Source organism: Onychostruthus taczanowskii, unplaced genomic scaffold (genome assembly GCF_017590055.1).
Source record: "Onychostruthus taczanowskii isolate IOZ18803 unplaced genomic scaffold, ASM1759005v1 scaffold43, whole genome shotgun sequence".
Classification (NCBI taxonomy): domain Eukaryota; kingdom Metazoa; phylum Chordata; class Aves; order Passeriformes; family Passeridae; genus Onychostruthus; species Onychostruthus taczanowskii.
Genome location: NW_024501792.1, coordinates 2,450,264 through 2,474,861, shown reverse-complemented (window position 1 = coordinate 2,474,861; position 24,598 = coordinate 2,450,264). Strand labels below are relative to the sequence as shown.

Genomic DNA, 24,598 nt, shown 5'->3' with positions numbered 1-24,598 from the left:
TGAATATAGATAATATATAATATAGATATTATAAAAATGAATAATCTATTAAGATTTAGATATTAAATTATATATAATTTTATGAAGATATCTAGATATACATATTATATAAAATATATATTATATATAATATATGTATATATGAATATATATCTATATGTATATATATATGTGCATATATATATATATAAAAAATATCTAGTTTTAATATATAAATCTATATAAAAATGCATGCTTGCATGCTTTCCCACCAGGAAATCCCAGCACTGACCCAAGGAGCTGCATCCCGAGGCACAGGAACAAAGGCTTGGCAGAGGGCACTGAGATTTCCCCTCAGCCTTGCCCAGGTCACGCTGTGCCACGCTGGGCACCGTCGCCTTTCCGGGCGTTGGCACCTGGAAAAGCAGAGCCTGGGAATGGGAACCACAACCTCTGGGTGGCTCCAGGAGGGGGGAGGCAGCAATGAGGGAGAAGGCAGCACTGCCCTGTCACCGTCGTATTTTCTGGAAAAATCCCTTTGCCAGGATTTCTCTCCTAGGAAGCTGAGAAGCCGCAGAGAAAAAGGAAAACAATATTATCTCATTTGCTTCTCCTGTGTTTTGCTGCTTTGAAATGTAGTTTAAACGTTGTTTACCAACAGGTGGCTGTTTTATTGGTTTCATGTAAATTGGTTTTACTTATTAGCCAATCACAACCAGGCTCTAGAAAGAGCCACAAGTTTTAATTTAATATCTTTTAGCCTTCTGTCTGCATCCTTTCAATATTCTTTAGCATAGTTTAGTATAATATTCTTTAATATATTATAGATAATAAAATAAAAAATTAGCCTTCTGAGGACATGGAATCAGATTCATCATTCCTTCCTCCAGGAGGGGGGAGGCAGCAATGAGGGAGAAGGCAGCACTGCCCTGTCACCGTCGTATTTTCTGGAAAAATCCCTTTGCCAGGATTTCTCTCCTAGGAAGCTGAGAAGCCGCAGAGAAAAAGGAAAACAATATTATCTCATTTGCTTCTCCTGTGTTTTGCTGCTTTGAAATGTAGTTTAAACGTTGTTTACCAACAGGTGGCTGTTTTATTGGTTTCATGTAAATTGGTTTTACTTATTAGCCAATCACAACCAGGCTCTAGAAAGAGCCACAAGTTTTAATTTAATATCTTTTAGCCTTCTGTCTGCATCCTTTCAATATTCTTTAGCATAGTTTAGTATAATATTCTTTAATATATTATAGATAATAAAATAAAAAATTAGCCTTCTGAGGACATGGAATCAGATTCATCATTCCTTCCTTCATCTGGGCACCCCGCAAATACAAAATTCCTCTCTGCCAAGAACAGAGGCTCTAGAAGAGAGTCACAGATTTTTCTTTAATATCTTTTAGCCTTCTGTCTGTATCCTCTCAGTATTCTTTAGTACAGTTTAGCATAGTATTCTATAATATAGATCATAAATTAATCAATTAGCCTTCTAAGAACATGGAGTCAATCATCATTCCTTCATCTGGGCACCCCACAAATACAAGGCTGCCCCTCTCTGCCACGAACAGAGGCTCGAGAAAGAGTCACAAGTTTTTAATATCTTTTGGCCTTCTGTCTGTATCCTTTCTGTATTCTTTAGTATAGTACTGTTTAATATATTATAGATCATAAAATAATCAATTAGCCTTCTAAGAACATGGAGTCATATCATCATTCCTTCATCTGGGCACCCCACAAATACAAGGCTGCCCCTCTCTGCTCTAGAAAGAGTCACAAGTTTTTAATATCTTTTAGCCTTCTGTCTGCATCCTTTCAGTATTATTTAGCATAGTTTAGTGTAATATTCTTTAATATATTATAGATCATAAAATAATCAATTAGCCTTCTGAGGGCATGGAGTCAGATCATCATTCTTCATCTGGGCACCCCACAAACACAAGGCTGCCCCTCTCTGCCATGCCCAGACAATCTCAGAGCCAAACCAGGGGGGCTCTGGGGATTTGGAGTGGTGCAGCCCCAGGGAAGGATTGCAGGGTGAAGGGGCTGTTTTCTTTTTCTGCCCCAATAAGCTAATGAAGTTTGGGAGCGGTGCTGGCGGGATAGAAATTTCTTCACGCTACACTGTCTGTTTGTGTTTGATTAATGTAAATCTTCCCAGGGCCCCGAGCACGCCCCGGGCTCCGGCTCTCCGTTAACGACTCAAAGTGCCACGTACAGACAGAGCAGGGCAAAACCAAGATCTCTATTTTAGTCCTTGCCATAAACCCCAGAGAACTCCACCAAACTCATTTCTGGTGATTTGATTTGAATTACCCTCCTCCTCATTAAATTCCGGGGTTTTTTTTTCCCTTCCCCAAATCACCAGGCCTATTAAAAAATGAAACTGCAGCAAACCACTTTAATACATGAATAAGAATGATTTTCTTTTTGCATTTCCTCAGTTCTCACGACCAAATTTTTTAGCCTGTCCAACGGATGCTGGTACCAAACATCATCTCCAAGCCACAACTGCAGCAGGCTGCAATTACCCAGAAGACAGGAAGCCAAAGAAATCAACTCCTACCCTTCCATCTCCCTGCTCCATGCAATCATTTCCCAGCCAGAACTTGTATTTTCCATCCTTCTCCCTTTCCCAGTGGCATGCATTATCATTTTTGAAATAGCAGAGGGCTCCGTCTCATTGGTTCCTATTTTGAAACGTTTGCCCAGCTCCTCAATTTTCTAGGAATTTCACAAATAAGGAAATGTCAGCTGTCCAGAAGAAAATGGTAACCAGAGGGAAGGAGAAAGGCAGGCCAGGATGAGCTCAGATCCTCGCAGGAACATTCCTGTCGCAATCCTTGGGCAGCACAGGGGGAAAAAATGATCAATATTGGGGTTTCTGAGCACTGTGCTACCACAGAGTTAATGAAGCCAGGGAAAAGGGGCTGAAAATCCCAGTTTATTATTCATGCCTGAGTGAGAATCACATGCACCAAACAGCCTCTGCTGAGGGTGTCAAAACAGAGGTATTTTTAAACTTGGGTTACAGTCGAAAATCAAGCATTTCCACATTTTTCTCCCTAATGCTCCTCATCATCAAGTGAAACACAGATGGGACAATCTGGCAGACCAATAAACCTTCATTTACTGAAGGATATTTTGGTTAAAACATTGATATTTCCCATTTCCTCCACTGCACAGAGCAAATTCACATTTCCCAGCTGCCTGCCTCAGTTTACCCTCACCACCAATTTAAGGTCGCAGGTTGCTTTGCAGTCATAAAAATACATAAAATGTTATAGGGTATTATGTACTATTTGATATATTTTATCTATTTATTTAGGCATTTTACATATTTATGTCATTTACGTATGTATTTCTGTCATATATATATATATATATATATATATATATTTACAGACAAATATATATATACATAAATATCCTGGCAAAAAAAACCTCAAATTCATCCATTTTAAATTTTCATGCAAAATATTTAACTTGAATTCATTAAAGTCAGTGAGGAGGAACCAGGAATACAAAAGGAATATGCTTCAAGGCTTTTAACTCAGAAGGGACACTTTCAATTCCCTGAAACATAACAATTCTGTTGCTGGCATGAGCACTTGGGAGAATAAATGCATTTGTACCATAAAACAAGCTTAAAAGGGTCAGAAATGGATATTGCAGCTCCTCTTCATTACAAAGAAGTCAAACAGACTTTGAAGAATACAAACGAAATTTCAGTCCATGAGGAAAATCATTTATTATTTTTAAAAAAGGACTTTAGGGTACAGTCATGTAAGACTTAACTGTTGTCTGCAATTATTTTTTTTTTTGCTTATGGAAATAATTATCTTTAGAAAAATTACAGGATTAAAATTTTTATTTCTATTTTATCAACAGTTTTGGGGAGAAAGCATCACAATACATCCCTTTCAAGTGCAAACCAAGGCAGCTGCCAGGCAACAATGTAAAAACAAGAAAGATTCAGGAATGGAAGCTTCTATCTTGCTTCCTACTCTGATTTCCCAGATTTCCTTCCCCCAGCACGCTCAGTCACAGGACATAATAAGAAAACAATTTGGAGGAGGGAAAAAAAAAATGACCATAAAAAGCAAGAAAGTCTGATGCAATCAGGTTTTTAGGAGAAATTAAGAGATAGCCTAGAAACGGCGAGGACTGGAAATGGAATATCACTGGTTTAAATCCACGGGGATTTCTGCAGTCCTGGACAACAGCAGGAAAGGAAGATAAGGAAAAAGTATGGAAAAAAATACATCATTAAAAAAAGAAATCTCTCCTAAGAACATGGGAAAGATGGGGTAGGAATAAGTAGTGATTTAGAGAGTTGTCTTTGCTTATTTAGAATAAAGAATAATAAAATTAATGAAAATTAAGTGTTTCTAAAGCATCACACAAGTTCCAAGCCTCAATATCCCAGAATTTCCCAACCTCTGTGCTCTATCTCTCTTTGCAAGAACAGCAATTTTGGTTCCCAATATTTGGTATTGATTGAGGAATTCTCTCCTCCTTGCAAAGCTCCTCTCCTCGTTCAATCCCAGCTCTGTGCTGCTCAGGCTGGGCTATGGTAACAACCCAATTCAGAGAGTTGTCTTTGCCTATTTAGAATTAAAAATAATAAAATTAATGAAAATTAAGTGCTTCTAAAGCATCACACAAGTTCCAAGCCTCAATATCCCAAAATTTCCCAATCTCTGTGCTCCATCTCTCTTTACAAGGAACAGCAATTCTGGTTCCCAATATTGATTAAGAAATTCTCTCCTCCTCACAAAGCTCCTCTCCTCGTTCAATCCCAGCTCTGTGCTGCTCAGGCTGGGCTATGGTAACAACCCAATTCAGAGAGTTGTCTTTGCCTATTTAGAATTAAAAATAATAAAATTAATGAAAATTAAGTGCTTCTAAAGCATCACACAAGTTCCAAGCCTCAATATCCCAAAATTTCCCAATCTCTGTGCTCCATCTCCTTGCTGTTTACAAGGAACAGCAATTCTGGTTCCCAATATTGATTAAGAAATTCTCTCCTCCTTGCAAAGCTCCTCTCCTCGTTCAATCCCAGCTCTGTGCTGCTCAGGCTGGGCTATGGTAAATATTTACACAGAATTTCCAGACCTTTACCCCAGCAAGGAGCAGGCCTGGGAAAAGCAGAACTTCCCAGAGCTCCACAGGGTGGGAGGCGAGCGCTCCCCGAGGAGCGGAGTCCCCACCCCGTGGAAAGGATCCAGGAGGATTCAGCATCCCATCCTGCAGGGCTGGGGGAGCCCTGCCAGGAAATCCTCAGCCTTCAGCTCACCAAACTCTCAGGATCCTGTTTGGGATGTGGGAACTGCCCCTGGAAGTGTCCAAGGCCGTGCTGGAGCAGCCTGGGACAGTGGAGGGTGTCCCTGCCCATGGGACAAAATCACCTTTAAGGTCCCTCCAAAGCACCCCAGGCTGGGATTCCATGATGTGATATTTGCAGAATAGAGAGGCCAAACCTTGCCCAGAATTTTACGAAGTTCAACCAGGCATGGATGAAAAAAATCTGCTATGGACAAAGAATTCCATGCAGGCACCACTAGGATATGGAATAGACGGGCACGGGCATTTTTAAGCAGCGAATCCCTAATATTAGAACACATCACATCAATAAATTAAAAACTTTCCAACACTTTTTATTAGCCACAAAAATTACCAGTGAGAGAATGGCTGCCCAGTTCCCCCATCAGGATATCCAAATACTCCACAGAGCTTTACATTAGCACTGACCCCCGTTCTCTCCTTTTTCTTTGGGCTCAGAATGTTCATTTCTCCTGTTTTATGTGAAGGAACAAAGTCCATCCCACACATCCTAAATAAACAGGAACTAGAAGAAGACTGCTATGGGTTGTTTTTTTGTTTTTTTTTTTTTCTTTTTGAGAGAATGTGTAAATATTAAAGTACAGGCAAGAAGAAATGTAAGAAATCTGACATATTGCAGCAAGGACTCAGAGTCCACCCAATGACCTACACCTTTTAGACACATCTGAGAAACACCTGAGTCTTTTCAAGCCAAAAATCCAGCCCTGCTCTGTCAGTACACCCCACAAAAACCCATAAAGGTGTTAGAGGCACAGAATTGCACTTTAATCAAGCGTGGGGAATTTTGTATTTTCTTTTCTCCATCAAAAAAGAGTCTGTGTGTTGTCTCAAAACCTTTTATTGCTCTCAGCCACTCACAAGCAGCAAAGGACTAAGAAATTTCCTCTCTGGGTACTCTGGATGTGTTTTATGGAAAGCAGGACACAACCTGATGAAGAAGTGAGTTAATATTTCATGTGAGTATCCCAGCTATGCTGGGTTACATAAGAGGCAGGGGAAGTTAAAGACACAGCAGCTTTCCTCTCAAAAATTCCTCTCAGGAATTTCTGCAAGTCAGGGGAGACAGCTGAAGGACAGCTTAGAGCAGATAAAGCAATCATTTTCCAAACCCACTGCTTCACACAGACCAGCCCTCCATTACCTCAGCTCCTTCAATTACTGGAACTTAGCTGGGAAAACAAAAAACTGAGGTACAGAAAGAGGAAATTGTTTTTGCAGTAAAGAAGGAGATCAGCAATTGAAGTGGGAATGCTGCTCAGATCAGCCATTCTGCATTACATCGCTACCAGAATTCCTTTTTTAAAAAAGAAGTGACACCTTGTGATACACAGAAAATATCAAAGATATTCAGCACATTCAACTTGGGAAGGCAATGCACAGGCCAGAATTCCTGCAAACTTTCAATTTTCACAGCATTTTGCTATATAAGAGTTAAGCAAATGTTTTTAGGAGGGAGATTAGAATGCCTTAAGAAAAACCCTCAATTTTTCGAGTACAATCATGGGCTGTAACAGTCACTGAGTGAAACCTGAGGACAGCATCTGCACCATGCCAGGGAAAATTCAAATTAAAGCTGGCACAGAAGAAACAAAAGATTAAATCACATGCAGAAGTACTACCCACAAAGGAAAAAGCAAAAGTGATTTACACAGGGGAGAAACTGATCAAGTGAGTGGGTGGGAAAATCAACTTTCTTGCTGGAGATACAGCTGAATTTATTATTTAGGATGATTCAGCACCCAAATCCTGTGCTCTGGACAAAACCCACCTCCTGAGCAAAAAACCCAGATCAGCAGAAGTTAGGATCAGACTGGGAACCCAGCTTAGAGTCAATCATTACAAGGCTGAACCACAGCTGTCTGCTTTTAATGCACGGCTGCATTAACCCTCAGCAAAGTGCTTTAAAAATCAGCCCCCATAAAAAAAAAAAAAAAAACCAAAAAAAAAAGGAGAACACTGAATCATTAAAACTTTCAGCACCGAATTTTAACTCTGAGCATTCGCTGCTAATAGATATTACTGGAGTGATCTAAGCCAAGAAAAGAATTACAGAAAATTATCATTTTCTACTGTGTCACCCAACAAGCAGCTGAGTGGTTTCTACAGACAGTAATTAAAATAAGAAAGTTCTGGTACAAATATGGAAACTGATTAAAAGACAGCTGTGAAGTCTGCTAAATCTGCGATAAAAAAAATAAATCTGCACAAGCAAAACATGAAAGATCCTTTATGAAAGAGAACCCTCTTTCAGTTTCATTGTCTGGGCTGACTTCTGGCATAGGAAAATGATTTCTATGGAGCTGCATTTAAAAGGTCACCGAGTTTCCTTCCTTGATCTTTTACCATGAACAATTTTAGAAGGCATTAAACATCTCAGAACAGCCTATCTAAACAAATTTTTGCTTATCCTGTCATTGAATTAAGTTCAAGCAATTCCAGTAAGTCTGACCAAAAAAAAAAAAAAAAGTCCCCCCCAAAGCAACTCTAAAATATAATATTTATGCCACCCACTAAATGCAAACTTGAGTCCATGCCAAAACAGCATAAATTAGAAAAAAGAAATTATTCTATAGCTGACAATTTGAAAAGAGAGCAGTGAGAGCTGGGAAACTCCATTTGCTAAGGCAAAATCTATTTCATTCACAGCAAACCGACCACAGTTGTTAAATCTGTGTCATAATTCAGAGAGAGAGAAAAAACACAGGACTGATTCCATGGATTTAGCACTCAATACCTTGCTCTGGTTCACTCCAGGGCTGGGAATTGTCAGCAATAAATACTTCCAGGCCTATAAAACTGCATGAACTGCTCACTATTTGTCAAGAAGCAGGGAGGGAGGGGCAGAGCTTCATTTATTCTTCCAAAGAATTTTGCAGGTCCTTTTTAATTCACCATAAATTTCATCCCACCCCAGTTTTACAGTACAAAACATGAACAGACTCAAGGACAGGGTCAACATCAAAATGCTGACCCCAGAACAAGTCAGGGCTGGCTTTATCATTATTCCATCCCACACCTGCAGCCTTACAGACCCAAATTCAAAAAGCAGGGAAGAAAAACCCAAGTAAAAATGCAAGGCAGCAATACCTGTACTCACAAATCCATTTTTTAATGCATTAAAACACACTCTCATTTTCCCACTGCTTCAGTACAACAAAAACCACACGAATTTAAGAGTTCCCAGTGTTTCCAGGTACTGTTAATGAGCCAAACACTGGTTTATATCCCCCAAAATTCATTTTATTTCATTTTATTATCCAGCCTATGGATAACCACAGCCTTTCCCAAGGCTCTCCATCTCCCCTTCCCCTAAAGCCCAGCACCAAAGGCACACACAGAGATGGAAGGAAGGTTTCAAACCTTGCCAGGAAGTTTTATTGTTTAACTCAAATTTTACTGTTTAACTCCTGCATGTGCCCCTGGTTTGAGATTCCAAAGCAGGAACGTTCACCCAGCTCGCTGCCCCTCCTCTGAGAGCCTGGCAGCTGATTCATCTGAATTTTTTATTATTTACTCATCATATATTTGTACTGGGCTGGACGTGAGGTGCTTCCTGCTCCTCAGCAGGGCAGAAACCAGGGAAATTTTAACCAGGGGCTGCTTTGCAGGTAATATTTGATCATCAAATAGACAACATGAAGTGCTATAATTTGTTTTAGCAGAGCATGCACACAGCTCACCTAGTTGAATTATATTAGAAAGTTGAATTATGCTGGCTGTTAGCAGCTAGATCAGAGCCTCCCATGCCTGAAAGAAACCACAACTCTCTCCCTGCTGTCCTGGCAAACTCTAAATGCCCAAACAGCTTTTAATTTCCAATTTCCTCTGTATCAACCAGACACATTCATCACCCATCAGCTGTCCACATCTCGCAGGACTAACAAAATGTTGTGTTAGCACCAGAACCAGCAGCTGAGCTTAAGGAAATTGAGATGGTCCAAGCTAAAAGTAAACGTAAAAAAATGTAAAAATTAAATGTAAAAATTAAGCCCTGGTCACCAGCAGAATGTCAGTGCTGAGTGCATGAAAGCACAGGGAAATGCAGTTTTCTCTCAGTTCAGTAAGACAACTCCTCCCAAGGTCTTTGCTGCAGCAGGAAAACCACCAGGATGCCAGAGAAGGGTTTTAATCTAAAGCAAACATCTCCACGTGATGCAGCAGAGCGAGAGGGGGAGAGCCAGGCAGCTCCTGATCCTACAAGAGAAAATTCGTTTGCGGCTGGGCATTTCTTCCTGCACATTTTCGTGGAATTGGGGAACAGATCCAGGGATGCTGCCACCAACCTCAGCTCAACTGAGAGAGAATTCCCAAAAATCTCAGATATTTGAGAGGGCTCCTCACTGCCACACAGATCCTTGCTGTATTTTACATTTATTCTAATTTACTACCACAGCAAAGTGCTCCAAATACAACTCAGGGGAGAAGATGACAAGATTTCACAATGAAATTTACAATTTAAATAAACAAATCACCGTCCTTGTTTGAAGTGCTCAGAGTCCCTTTGTGCTCATCCCCACAACCAATTACAAACTACCTTTTTTATTTAACAAAAAGAAAAAAAGAATAACAAACCCTACCTCATTATTTGCATGTTCTTTGTTATTTTTCTCCTTCTTTGAAATGCTCTTTTGGGGAAAGCTTTTTGATCTAAAAGGCATTTAATTAAACAAAAAGTACAGAAGAAAGGAAAACCCTAAATCCCTATATACACTCTACAACAACATTTATTTGGGGGGAATATATTCCACAAAATTATATATATAATATATATTCCCAAGGATTGTGCCTGGATTACCAGGGCCAGAACACAGCCAGATTCTTCTGTTAAAAAAAAAAAACAGAGAAACCAACTTATTTCAAGTGTAAACTTTAAGTTTCCTGAGACCTTTGCTGATCAAACCCCATCAGTATCCCAAGAATCAATCTGGAGATCTGAAGGAGCCATTTTCTCTGGGTATGGAGAGCGACAGATGGAGCAAAAATTTTCAGCAGATTCTGAGTTGCTGTGATGTTCCTGTGAGGAGGCTCAGCTGAGCTGCAGGGCCAGGATGATTATGAAAACAGATATAAATTTTAAAAATTAAAAATAAAAAAAAAAAATTTTAAAGGGAGTAGGAAGGGACAGGTTCTTTTCATCTGGCTGAATTCCAGGGAGAGGATTTTGAGTTTTCCAAGCAGCCCAAAACTGCTGCAAAGCTGTTTCCTCTCCCCCTCCCAGCTAAGTTTAATTCTCTGCTCCTGGGAGAGGGAAGAGTCTCCCCCAGAATGCCAGAGCAGCAGCCAGGGACTGTCCCCTCCTGCTGACCCCCAGGCAGGCAGTGCCATCCACCCTGCCAGGAAAAATGGGTTTTCCTGCCCAAAACCTGGGATTGTGCCTGCATGGCCAGGTGCCCTGTGACAGCAGGGAGGCCGAGGCACGGGGTGAGCAGGTGCAGACACCAAAAAGCACTGCTGGATGTCCCTGGTGAGTGTGAGAGCTGATAATTCCCTGCTAGAAGGGAAAGGGAGAGGAGGTCAGGCCTTGCTGTGCCATACATTCAGCTGAAGCTGCACTGGTTAACGTCCAAAGTAAACACCAGTGCAGCATTTACAGCCAGCACCAACATTCCTACAGCTTTCCAGACTGCAAGAAACATGTGCTTGCCTTTTTTTTTTTTTCCCTCCCTTTTTCCCCTCACTATTTCATTCTCACAGCAGTTTCCATAACGTGAGTGACCCGAGTGTAAAACTTGGGGCTTTCAGTTGTACTCAAAGGGGCTGCTGTGCTTGGCAAAAAATATTTACCAATTCCCAATATTGTATCTAATCACCCAGCACTGAAGTATCTAAATCTAGAGATCAGATATCTATGTAGATAATCCAGATATTTCTAGGGAGTCATGATCTAGAGAGCTCTGCTCTTTTAATCATTATTTCTGAATTATTACAAGGCGTTTGCCTTTACTGCTGATGGTTCAGGGCAGAGCAGCACTGCACAGGTGCTCCTTTGGGCACCCTGCAGCCCTTAACACATCCTCCAAATGCCACAAGAACTGCAGAGGGCTCTGTGCAGGATCCCAGAGCACCTTCCCCAGGCACAGCCACCAGGGGAGGGTGCTGGCTTTGCTCAGATCAGATCTGCCCACAGGAACCACTTCCACTCCCCAGACCACAGGGCAAACCACAGCCTATCATTTGGTGCCTCCTGACAGGCTGCAGGAACAAACTGCCAGCTGCAGAGCTGCACTTCAGCACCAGGAGATCTCTTTTATCCTTGGCACACGAGGATTCCCCCCCATCCTTACATTTAGCAAGCCCACATGATGGAAATTCGCTCTCCTCTACTGCAGTTCCCCCTGGATTTTTGCCAGAGCTGATGCTGCTGCTTCAGTCAGGATAGAGTCTGCAGCAGCAGGGAAAATCCCTCTTTTAAATCCCCACAACAGCAGCTCACTTTTGGCTGAGGTCACTGCCTCATTTAGGACACCACCATAATTATAATTAAAAAAAAAAAAAATCCTATTGACACAGAACAGAAAACAACGTTGTGCTTGTGAGCAGCAGCTTTGACAGGCAGTCCCCAGAAAAGCAGGAATTATCAGGACCCAGCTCCAGCATGGGAGCTGCTGCCACCAGAGCAGCCTCCTCAAGAGCCACACAAGCTCTGAAGGTGTTCCTGCAGTCCTGCCCAGCACTCTGAGCTGCAGCCCTGCCTTCTCAGGCCTTTCTGCCCTCCAGCAGCAGCTCCTGGCCCTGGGGCTGCCGTGTGCTCCAGAGCTCAGCGAGGCAGGAAACCTCTCTCCTATCTGGCAGCTGCCACCAGCTCTCCCATTTCTCTCCCTCTCGCTCACTTCCTATTGATCTCTCCTGTCTTGCACTGCAGCTTTTTCCTATTTCCTTTCTCTGCTGGCTCGTTATGGCTTCCCTCCTTTAATTCTCTCCCTTTCCACGTTTTCCATCACTTTTCTGGCAGCTTTGATCTGGGCAGAGCCCTCTTTTGCATCTGGGCACAGCAGAAAGGCAGCGGTGCCTCTGTGGCACAGAGCACTCGGAGGAGACGCCTTGTCTGAAGTGCTGCCAAGAAGCTGCACCAACAGCCACTATCATAACAGGCTAAAAAAGACTTTCAAGCAGCCATCAGATGCTTCAGGTGAGCCTGCAGGTTGAAGCTTGTATGTTTATGGGAGTGGTGGACTCCCAGTCCTTCGCCCGTCTCACATCAGTCTGGTGCTTTATTAAACACATGGGGCTTTTCCTCCACACTGGGAAATGCTTGCTCAGGTCAATCCAGGTCCCACCTAAGTTTTCCAGCCCCTCTCCAGCACTGCAGCTCACTCCAGAAAAGTGCTGAACTCTTCTTAGGTTACTGATTCCACCTGGGAAGTCACCCAGGGTTGCACGTGATAGCACAAACCAGGATTCACCGCCTGCAAATAAATTCAGGAGCAGCTTCTCACACAGACAAGAGTCAACTGTGCTGCTACTCACAGATCCAATAAGGAACAGCACCTGAACAAAATTCAGATTCCCACCAACATCCCTGAAAATGTCCAAAACACATTTCAGGAGCTCAGGAGTAAAACCAGTTCGAGTTTTGCCCTTGCAGCCACAGTTCTTGTGCCAACTGAGAGCAACCAAGAGCTGCCAGAACATGGAGATTCTCTCTTAGGTTTTTAACATTTCAACTCCTTTGTAGCACCAAGAGAGGCCCTGCTGCTTAATTCACACAGTTCAACTTTTACCCAACCCTGCTCCCTGCCCATAAAAGGTTTATTTTTTGGAAGAGCTGAGCCCCAGTGCCACTTGTGACCATGCCCCTCCTGCCAGGACAGCTGACAGCATCCCAGGGACGGACAGGACAACGACCCACATCACAGCAGAATTATTCCAAGTACACAAACCTGTGCTGTGATCTTTCCCACCTCCCATCTGCTTTCCCAGTGCCACAGCAATTCCATGAAACGCTTTTGCCACCGAACATCCCAGGCCAGACCTTTCAGCCTTGTCAAAACAGAGCTTAAAATAGCCCCACAGGATCACATTGAAGTGTTTGCCAACAAATGTAAACAGAAATGTTTCTTATTTACCATCAGGCTGCAAGAAAGGGTTCCTGCCCATGGGCCTCAGAAGTCAAACAGACACAACACTGAAAATCCTCAAGGAAAGGATGCAGGGTGATAACAAAACATCCAGACGATCTGTGAATGTCACAGGCTGAACACTGTTTGTCTGGCTTTTACTATTTATACTTATGCTTACATTTGAAACATAAGGACGCTGTTTTTTCCTGTCATTTTAATGTATTTATTTTTACATGTTTTCTTTTCAAAGAAAAATGAGTAAACGTTGCTTCTTCCTGTCTTTTTCTAAGTGTGCTGTTACTATTTTGTATGTATCCTGTCTTGTATTTTATCCCCTTTGCATTCTTAATCAAACACTGCACGTTTTACATCCCTTTTCATTTTACTAATTCCCTTGCTGCTGCTTCTCCTATCCTTATTTTAAGCCCTCTCTTCTGATGTTGAGATATTACCAACATCCAGGCTCCTGACCCTTGGTTTAATCAAGCTGAGACATGAACTAAGACTTTTATTCTTTAAACCTAATAATTATCCAGCGCAGGGCCACAGAACACAGCATCACCTACCTGAAAATATGCATTTAAATCTATTTTCTCTTAATGCTATTGACATCTCTTACACAGGAAAATCTGCTTATCTCAAAGCAGATAAAATATCAGGGGGAGTGCTTAGGCAGAGGAATATCTGGAATTCTACAAAAAGCATTTTTACAGCAATAGATCCACTGGAAACACGAGGATAATACAAATGGGATTCATTAATAAATCTCCAACTGCTAATTTTCAGAGGGAAGGAAGAGCAAACCAGGAGGATAAAGGCTCAGGGCAAGAGGCTGAGCTTATCTTCCAAGGAGCACAGCCAACATATCTCCCTGGTGACCCCAAGGACCACCTCGAGGTGGAGTGGAGAAAATTCAGTCTCCAGACCAAAGCAAACACTGCTCCTCTCTGCAGAAATGCAAACTACACACAGGGCTGGGGGTGAGGATTTTAACCACGAGAGGCAAAGGGTACTGCTCAAAATACTACAGGAAAAATGGGAAAGCAGCAGTTAATGTCACAATTCCTGATGGTTATACTGCAAGGATTCTTGGGAAAACAGAAGCTGTCACTGAAGCTACTCAAATTCTTTAGACACAAAATTCACTGGGAGACCCCACTGCAGGAAAGAACCAAATAATCCTGGTGTCTAGCCATGAAATATGGAAAATAACAGGTACAGGTGTGTCTGCCACCTTCCCCAGGCAAATTCACCAATGCTCTCATCCTAAGGCTGTAGCCTTAGGATGAAATGCCAAAATCTGCAGTGCCTAAATCACTAGTGCTACAATAAAACACCGCTTCTACAAAACCATCACTTGTACAACAAGGTCCAGAGCAGTTGTGAGAGTGAACAGAGGACTCTTTGATTTCCAGCAGGACAACTGTGCTCACTGCTGTCACCCTGCAGGACCAAGGAACTCTCCTCCCACACAGGTCATGGAAGTCAAAGGACACCACTGAACACCCACAAATCCCACCAGTGACCTCAGCAACTCCAAGGGCAAGCTGCACTTTCCTTCTCAAGCTAGGACAGCCCTGAGACTTTTTTCTACTGCTAAATTCCTGTAGATGTGGACCAGAACTTTCAAAATCTAAAACAGAAGGAGCCAACATCCCAGTGTCCCTTTCCCAACCCATCCATTTGAAATGTTAAAATGCCATTACCAGGAGTTCTGTGCACAGGCAAATTATACAATTGGGCTCACAGATGAAATATCATTCCTGCCTCCACCCAAATAATCACAACGCCCACAGCTCTACTCAAAACTAGAAAATCAAGCTCACCTCAGCTCCTGTCTCCAGCAAAAGCCCTAATAAACTATGCAACATGAAGTGGTAGCATTTGTGTCCCAGCCAGCAGTAAACACCCCAGACAGTCCTCTCTTCTGCCAGCCTCAAGAACAGCAGAATAAAACAGGAATTTATGCACAGACTCTGTCAACTGCTAATTTCCAAACACAGCCAAGGCACAATGATGAAAAGCCCCACTCAAAGACTATTATTCTTTTTAATCCTTAGATGCCATGCTGCAGCCCATTTTCCATAAATACTGGATTTTAACTAACTCTACTAATTAAAAAAATGCATGGTAATGACATCTAACTAGTCAGTAACACTAAGGTGTGACTTTCTGAGCAGCTCTTACCCTGCTGGAAGAAATAAAACCCTTTTTTCCCCACCGTACAGTCAAAGAATTCCCAAATTACTACAGGGACTTCCAAAGAGCCAGAGACAGGGAAAGTGCATCTAAGGCAGATAAGAAACAATTAGAGTCTATTTTAATACCAAGTCAGGAGCAAATCACCAATTAAAACTTCTCAAGGGTAATTATGTGTAAATTCTACCTCTGCTGTTTTCCAATCATAGCAACAGAAACTACAGCAGGGTTATAAATAAAACTCATTTGCAAGCAACTGCAGAGAAGAGTCACCAGTTCCTCGGCGAGGTCCTGCAAAAGCAAGAGCCTCCTTTCTTTTATTGGCCTTTAATAAACAGAAAGAAACATAAAGCAAGTCCTGCAGCCGTGCAATTGCTCAACCCTGAAGTGTGTTTGGAACGGTGACAGGAAGAAAAATACAGTTAACTCCGAGAGCGAAAAAAAATTAATGGCACACAAACGTTTCTCCAGTGTCATAACAGGATACAGCCGAGCTCGGGCCGGCCTTTGGTGGCCAAGCAGAGGCTGGAAATGGCCGAATTTCAGAATTTCAGCCTGGCCCCAGCGTGGCCTTGGGAAGAATAAAGGCCTTATCTCACCCGGCCATGCACAGCACACAGCAACGCCCAGAGCTGGCCAGTGTCCGGCCAGCAGAGCTCCAGAGGCAGGGAACGTGGGCACACTCCAGCAGCAACAGGAAAACTCCTCCAATAAACCCTGCCCAGCTGCCTGGGTCACAGATGGATCTCAAATCTGCAACCCCCCTCCACCAAAAACAGCATCCGGCAACAAAAATCCAACCCAGCACCAGTGAGGGGTGAAAAATAAGGTTTTTTTTTTTTTTTTTTCAGGTTAAAAGATATGGGAAATCTCGCCTAAATCCAGAGCTGGAGGAAGCTCAGTCACCTGGCTGATTTTAGATACCTTTAGGATAAGAAAGGTCCCCTGGATGTGCAGATTTCCTTCCACTAACGATCAAGTCGAGCCAGATGAGCAGCTCAGGGATGTCTACCTCAAAAGAGTTCCTAAGCTCAGCAGGATAAATGCCACCTTAGGAGGCCTCTGAACAAACACAGCACAGCGAAGGGAGGATTAAATTAAGAGGGTGTAAATGTTTACAAACATAAAGGAGCAGAGCAATAAGGCTGGAGATGAAGAGTTTGATACGCTCCAATGGGCACCGGGACTATGAAAAAAAAAAAAGCAGCTGACAAAGTAAAAGAACATCCTGAGGGAAAGAAGGGGAAGTTAAATCAGTGTTTAACTCCCCCAAATCACCAGCAGCCGTGCAAGGCACCACGGCTCTCCTGGAGAAGGCTTTGCTGATGTGTTTTTAAGCCTCAAGTGCTTTTTAGGAGATAGTTTTCTGTCTGCCTGCACCCTTTAGGTGCTCCCCAAAACGAGCAGTGTGTGTCAGGAGCTCCTCCACCAACTCAGCACAAAAAGACACCAGAAATCGATGCTGCTTTGGGAGTTCTGGTAACAGAATCTGAGCATAACCACTACCAAAACTAGCTGGGTTAAGGTTTAATCCATGGAGAGAATGAACCCAGACACAGATATGAACTGGCCTGACTGTCTTTCAGCAGTGCCAGACACTAAAATCCATTCAACTTTCCAGAGAAAGAGACTATGAATAAAAGAAGAAAGAAAGAAAGAAAGAAAAAAACAAAACAAAAAAAAAAAAAAGAAAAGGAGGGGACTTAATAAAAACATCATTTATCATCCTGGTTCCAGAACAGCATTAGAAATGGCCATTCATACACTCCTGATTTATATATTTAATGGTAATCATGACATCATCAAGAGATATAAAATATGTCAAGGATGAGACAAGTGCAGCCTGCACAAGGGAAATGTGACAGCTGTCAAATCATTACCACCTTAAACTGCAGAGATACCAGAGGAAATATCTGCTGTCTGTAATGTGGATTTAGGCAGCTCTATATATGCAAAATGCAAATATGTAAAGCTAATATGGAGAAAAATCCAGGCCCAAGCTACCCTATTATATTCCTAATACCATCTGGCTGGATGAAAGCTGGGTTTGCCTGGTTTAAGGCAATTCCCACCTCAATCCCACCAAGGAAGGTGATTGACAAACACAAAGAGAATTGAACATGTCAGATGATTTATCCACGTAGACCTAATGACAGTGGAGGCATCAACATTATTTCTATTGCACCTGCTTTGCATTCTGAGCTTCAGAGGCAGACTGAAAGAGGCAACAGAGACTCCCCAGCCCTGAAGGGAAGGGGAGTATTCTGTAGGGATAAGAGTGAACAAAACCCATCCTCTCCAAATCCTGCACAATGCTGGGGATGAAAAGGAATGGCAGAGATGGGGACAAACACCACCAGCACGTCTGGGGTTCTGCTGAAGGATTCAGACAGGGAATAAATCAGAGAATCATCAGAGAATCCCAGAATGGATTCGGCTTGGAGGGACCTTGAATCCCATCTCATTCCCATCCAGGGACACCTTCCACCACCCCAGGGTGCTCCAGCCTTGGGCACTTCCAGGGATCCAGGGGCAGCCACAGCTGCTCTGGGCACCCCATCACCATCCTCACAGGGATTCTGCCCTCATGACCAATCTAACCCTGCTCAGAGTTTGAAACCATTCCCCCTTGTCCTGTCACTCCAGGTCTTTTAAAATAGTCTGTCTCCATCTTCCTTGCAGGCTCCTTCAGGTCCTGGCAGGCCACAATGAGGTCACCCCAAAGCTTCTCCTCTCCTGCCTGAACCACGACTCTGCACCCCAGAGCTGGGGTGGCTTCAGGCCAGAGGTGAAAAATAGTGACAAGAAAAGATCCGGTTCCCCCACATTCCACCAGCCACCCCAGAAATCCGAGGGCTGTGGAGACAGCTCCTCACCTGACATTAAAAGCCTTTTGATCCAAAACCTTAATGGAACACCAAACAGAAACATCCTCCTGACATGACTGGGAGCAAAAGGAAATGAGACATTTTTTTATTTGGCTGCTCCAATTCAATAATGGAAAGTATTTTGTTTTACTAACAAGTAAATTAAATTCCCTGTTCTCGTGTTTTTCCTTCCCGTGCATCACTCAGCTGCTCCTTGGGATGAAAATCCTGTCATTCTTTTTTGATATCATGCAACTGCCACAAGACATATGGCCTGAAGTACGTAACAAAATCCTCCCAAATCCACTGAAATGCCTTTTTACTGTCACTGCCATGCCTGCTACAGAGAAAAACATCCTGCAACTCAAATCATGTCACTGCAAAAAAGAAAATTCTGCTAGTACAAGCTACAAAATTAATTGCCAAGATTTAATACTGTGTGAACAGTTGTAAACACAGATTGCACACAAGTCTGAGCCCTTTGGACTGTGCTGCGAGGACTTGTGGCGTCACAAAAAGGCCTGGGTTTAAACTCAGTCTCTCCTGTCCACACCTGGAGCCTAAAATTGGTGAGCTCAAGCACCCAAAGCATCATTGCTCCATCCCAGCTCCACAACTGCCTGGTCATGAAAGGCCTTTGCCACACACCTTCACACCTTCACCACCAAACAGCCAAGATGAAGATACAATAAAACACATCACATGGTTTTTACCACACACAGTGTCAAAAAAAAGGTATCTTTTCTTCTCGTAAAAAAAAATCTGAAGACACTCATTGCACTCACTCGCATGTTAAAATGTTTCCTACTTGACTTTTTTTTTGGTCACGTTTTTTTTTTTCCCCTTCCTCTGAAACGCCCAAGCACAAACAAGAGGACTCCAGAGGTAATGAAAGGCACCTGCAGAGCAGCCCAGGGGCTGAGCAGGTATCTGAAGGCAGGTTCCTGCTAAGGTAGACACCAGCAGACATTCCTGCTTGTCAACTCTCCCTCCTGCCCTCACCTGGAGTGACCTCTCGGCAGTACTTGACCCAAGGAGACCCAAGCGCATCCTCAACACGCTCTCTGAGTTCAGGCCTGAGTTGGATACCAAATTTTGGTGGCTTCTGCTGCTGCAGCTCCTTGCAGGAAGCCTCGCTTTTGGTGTTCCCCGCAGCACCAGCCCATCCTGGGAGCTGAATTACCACCCCTGGCTCCTACAAAGTCAGCCTGGCAGGCCTGAAAGCTGTTGGACTTGAAATAATCCGGTTTCAAAGTTAACCCAGTTGCTTTGACAGTCAGGACACCCTCGGTTCCCAGAACCTGTGATTTAATCCTGCTCTTCTGATCCTGTCACTGAAGCCAGAACACAAAGTACGTGAGCTCCGCGAATATTCACGCTTCAAAAAAAGAAAAAAAAAAACAAAAAAAAAACAAAAAAACCAAGAAATCTCATTTTATACTGACCTGTCCGTGATTGTGGACTGTGTGCCACTCATTGGAGCCTTTGGCAAGAAGTCGTATTATCCAATTTACATTTTATTCTTATTGCAGGAATATGAACGAGGCTTTGCCCCTTACATGCACCGAGGTTCAGGATCCAGCCTTGCTCCAGAAGCGGCATGCACAGAGGACAAACTCAGTTCAAGGGCAGGAGAAGGGAACAAAAAAAAACCAAAAAAAAAAAAAACAAAAACCCAATCCAAAACAACTCCAAAACTCTTCTCGCAGTCACCCAGAATATCCAAACCACGGAAGTGGGGCGCGCGGGGGAATAAAGGAAAAAAAAAACTCCAGCAAGAAAAAAACTCCAACAACAACAACAAGAAACAACAAAACAATCTCGGTGGACTCGGGAGGAAAAAAAAAAAAAAAAGAAAAAAACCTTTCGAGCAGCGGCCGATCCTCCCCGGCGCGGGGGGCCCGTGCCCGGCCCCGCCGGGCTCAGGGGCTGCGCTCGGGGGGCGGGCGGCGCTCCCCGCCCGCGGCCGGGCCCATCCCCGCTGCCCGCCCGCCCCGACCCCCGCCCGTGCTGCGCCCGCAGGGGGTCGGGCAGGGCGGCCGCCTCTAGGCCCGGGGCTCCATCCCCCGCCGCTCCGCCTCTCTCTCCGGCCCGGGACCCAGCGGGGCGCTGCGGGCTGGCTGTGCTCTGCTCGCGTTCCGCGCTCCGCTCCGGGCCGAGTCCCGCCGCGCTGCCGGCGCCGCTGCGCTGCTCTCCCGGCCCGGTGGCGGCCCCGCTGCGCTGCTGGGAGAGGCGGGAGCGGCGCGTCCGGGGGAGCCTGCGCCGAGCCGAGCCGGGCCGGGCTCGCCCCTCCCCGGCGCCTCCGGGGGGCTCGTACCTCCGGCCGCTCCGCCCCGCCGCCGGATCCCTCCGCCGGCCGCCCTCCTCTTCCTCCTCTTCCTCCTCCCTCTCTTTTCCTTCTCCTCTTTCCCCTCCTTCTCCTCCTCCTCCTCCCTCCCAGCCCTTCCCCCGGTTCCTGCCGAGGCCTTTCCCCTTCGGGAAGCGTTTTCCAGACCCGCGGGGTGTTTCCTTCTCTTCCCGTCTCCGCTCGGTCGCAGCCGCTCCTCCCTCACCCCGTGTCCCTGCCGAACAGCTTTCCATCCCCCTGCGTCCCTAACCCGCGGATATTTCCCTTTTCCCCTTTTCCCCTTTTTCCGTTTTTCCCTTCTCCATTCCCCATCCCCAGCCAGCCGACACTTGGCCGTGTCACCAGAGCAGGCAGCGCCCGCGCCTCCATCTCCATGGAAAATATGACACAGGCGAAACTTGGAGCAGAAAGAAAATAAATAAGCAGCGAATGAAAAGAGTAGAAGTGCCAGGAGCTGAGCAGAATGGAGCCTCAGCCTGTGCTGTTTGCTCCCAGGCCTTTCGTGGCTCTGTTGTCCAGTCCCGCATTTCCCACGCGTGTTTCATCGGGAATTTTCGTAAAGGTTAAGGTCAGCATAAATCCAAGAACTGATCCCTCCCTGCACATACATTCCAGAAACACTGCTGCCGAGGGCCTGTTCCTGCTCCCCTTCAAAAGCTCCAGCAGCAGAAGATGAGCCACACGGGGTGTTTGGGCATTTAAATTTCAGCAGGTTTGGATTTTCCTCAGCCGCAGCCTGAACACAAACTCAGCCTTGCTGTAATTCCTGCCCTCCATGCCGTGTACAGCACAGTCCGAGAGAGAAATGCCTGTCTGGAATCTGCACATAATCCCAGGATGGTTTGGGTTGGAAGGGACCTTAAAGATGATTTTGTTCCAACCTTCCACTATCCCAGCTTGCTCTGACCTGCCCTTGGACACTTCCAGGGATCCACCACAGCTTCTCTGGGCAACCTCACCACCCTCACAATGAAATTTTTTCCTAATCATATTTTTTTTCTCTGTCAGTGTGAAGCCATTCCCCCTTGTCCTGGCACTTCAAGCCACTTGTTCTCCAGCACCTGGAAATAACATCTACACCTGAGACCCTCAGGAAACTTCCATGCTACTCCTCCAGAAATTACAGCTCGTGAGCAGCACAGATGTGGAATGAAAAGCAGGATGTCTCCACTGCCAGCAATTCCTGCCCCCTCTGCACAAAGGAACTTGTGGAACATCAGCCTCCCCCAGCAAATGCCAGCAGACTAAAATAACCTTATTAGCTAATCCAAATCATCTAGGACACCACGCTTCTTCCCTTTAATTAATCTTGCCGGGATATACTTCAAAGCCGGGACACTGGGCTTGGAAAGAGGCTGGAGAACAGGCTCTGGAAAGTGGGGAGCAGCTCCCTGGCTGGGACACAGGACCATACCTTGCCTGAGGCTACATCCAGCCACGGCTGCTCTGGACCACGGAGCTGTGTCCTGCTCGGAGCGAGGGTCGGGGAGCCAGCCGAATGTCTGAGCGCCCGAAGAATTTGTTGTTTTGATGGAGCTCAGAGCAAAGAGGGGAAGCGTGGGATGAAATCATGTTCATGATACTTCACGTATATACGCAGGACATTGCTGCTTCCTTTTTTGGTTTCCTTTTAGGGGAAAATAGAGGCTCGGGGGGAAAAAAAATAAATAAATAAAGTGTGGGAGTGCAAGACAAGCAGCCACGTCTGCCTCTCCTTGTGCAGCTGTGTGCAGTACAGTCATCAGTGCTGATGAAGTGACTGAATGCCTCCATATATCTATATTTATTTATTATATATATCTCTTTATTGCATCTTCTCTGCAATAAATCCCTCCCTGCTTTTAACTTTGGGAACATCGAGTACTCTGCCTGGAGAGGGGAAGGCTCCTGGGAGATCTGATTCCTGGCAGGGCCAGCATTTGCATATTAGGCCTCGATGCTTTTTTATTACTTTAATTATATTTTATTGTGCATGACAACATAACGAGAACAATTAGCTGGAGGAAATCCTAAGACATAGATTCTGAAACTGTAACTGCTTCTCTTTTCTCTTTTCTGCAAATCCTGGTTGTTTTGTTTTTTTTGGTGGGAGCTGGTTACATACTTAGATTAAGATAGGTATTTATGATAATTCTGTTTTACAGCCTGAAATACAGGGTGAGGAAATCAATAAGCAATTACAGTGTGCCCTTTTTTTTTTTTTCTGTTGAGCTCTGAAGTTGTCACTTCACCTGAATTTACACACAGAACCATCCCGTGGCAGCAGGCTTGGAGCAAGATGATCTTTCAGTTCTCTTCCAACACAAAACCATTTTGTGATTCTCTAATTAACCTCCTCAATCTGTTTTTTAGAGCTAAGCAGGACCCTGAAGGGGAGGAGATAATTCTGATGGAGTAAAACTTCTTATTTTACCTTAAAATCACGGTCAGATCCTTGGAGGTGCTTTAGAGGGACTCCTGTAAAATCAGATTTAGAGAGGAAGTGTTGAGCGAGGATCCTTTGGCCAAATCCCCTTTCCCAGGCTCGCACCGAGGAGCTGTTGCCATCTGCTGGGAAAGCCTCGAATGGCTCCTCCAACCTGAGCTCCCGGGGCAGGTAAAAGGTGAGGAATTTGGGAAAAAGAACATTCCCAAGAGCTCTGGGTTCCTGGAGCTCTGGAATGCTCCGAGGGGGTTTGCGCCGCTGTCAGCTCGGCATAAACAGAGATAAAAAGCAGCAAAAAGTGCTGCTTTGAGGGTTTAAGTGTGGATAAACAGTGCCTGGGAGCGTTTCTCTTACAGAAAAATTTCAGTTTGTGTTTCAGATGGGATGATCAGCTGAGATTTGCTGAGCTCCACCACAAAAATTAAGTGGGTCAAGACTCTTTTTCTCCTTACAAGTAATCAATTTCAAGCCAGTGAGAGGATGCTCAGGTATTTGGAACTGTTATTTATGCTCACTAACAGTTGCTCATCCAGCTCCTGTTTTTCTGCTGGTTTTGCAAGCCAGCTGCCAAACCTTTACATCTTGGAGGGAAAAAGAAAAGGGAAAACAATTCCCAAGTTCATTTCCCAAATGTGCTTAGAAATTTGTGACTCCTAATGGACAGAGGACCTAATCCACAAATTAATTTGTGCGGTGCTCCACATTTCTGTGCAATTTCCAAACCTTTTTTCATCTCCCACCTTAAAATGGGCACCAGATTCTCTTCCTACAGTCCTGCACTCTGGAAATGCTGGAAATTCACCCAGGGGACACAAAGCTTTGATGATTTTGAGACACAGAGAGCCTAATCTATCTCCCACCTTAAAATGGGCACCAGATTCTCTTCCTACAGTCCTGCACTCTGGAAATGCACCGAGGATTGGTGTGGGACACAAAGCTTTGATGATTTTGAGACACAGAGAGCCTAATCTAGCAGAGCTTCTAGAGTGACAGCTTATCACAGTTCCTAAATCTGGATAATCCAGGGGCAGTCAGCATTTTTATAGCACTGAGCTTTCGTTCCATATCAGCATAATGAAAGCAGCAAGGACAGAGGAATCTGCTGGACATCATGCCCTGAGTTTTCTTCTCTTTCTCCATCTCTGGCTGGAGGGGGGATTAAAATGAAAGAGGTAAAATCTAAATAGAGAATGTAATTTCTCTTCATGTTTGAGGATTGTGGCACTGGACAGATCTCATTCTGGCACAAGACACAGTTCAAACTGCACAACACAAGCACTGCTGAAAATCTGTGTTTTGTAACATTTGAGAAGCTGAAACTTCCTTCTTCCCATACAAAATTATCTACCTGTCAACCTTTATTACTTTACAGAAGCTTTTC

General features: G+C 44.3%; 1 protein-coding gene across 1 annotated transcript in view; it reads right to left on the bottom strand.

Annotated features, from left to right (window-relative positions):
- ARHGEF12 (Rho guanine nucleotide exchange factor 12) overlaps positions 1 to 20,787 on the bottom strand; it is a 77,049-nt gene extending 56,262 nt beyond the window's left edge. Inside the window, exon 1 of the mRNA XM_041413770.1 lies at positions 19,891 to 20,787. Within this exon, the coding sequence (XP_041269704.1) occupies positions 19,891 to 19,922 (32 nt within the window). The 5' untranslated portion in view covers positions 19,923 to 20,787. The remainder of the gene's footprint in view (positions 1 to 19,890) is intronic.
- Positions 20,788 to 24,598: the final 3,811 nt, after the last annotated feature.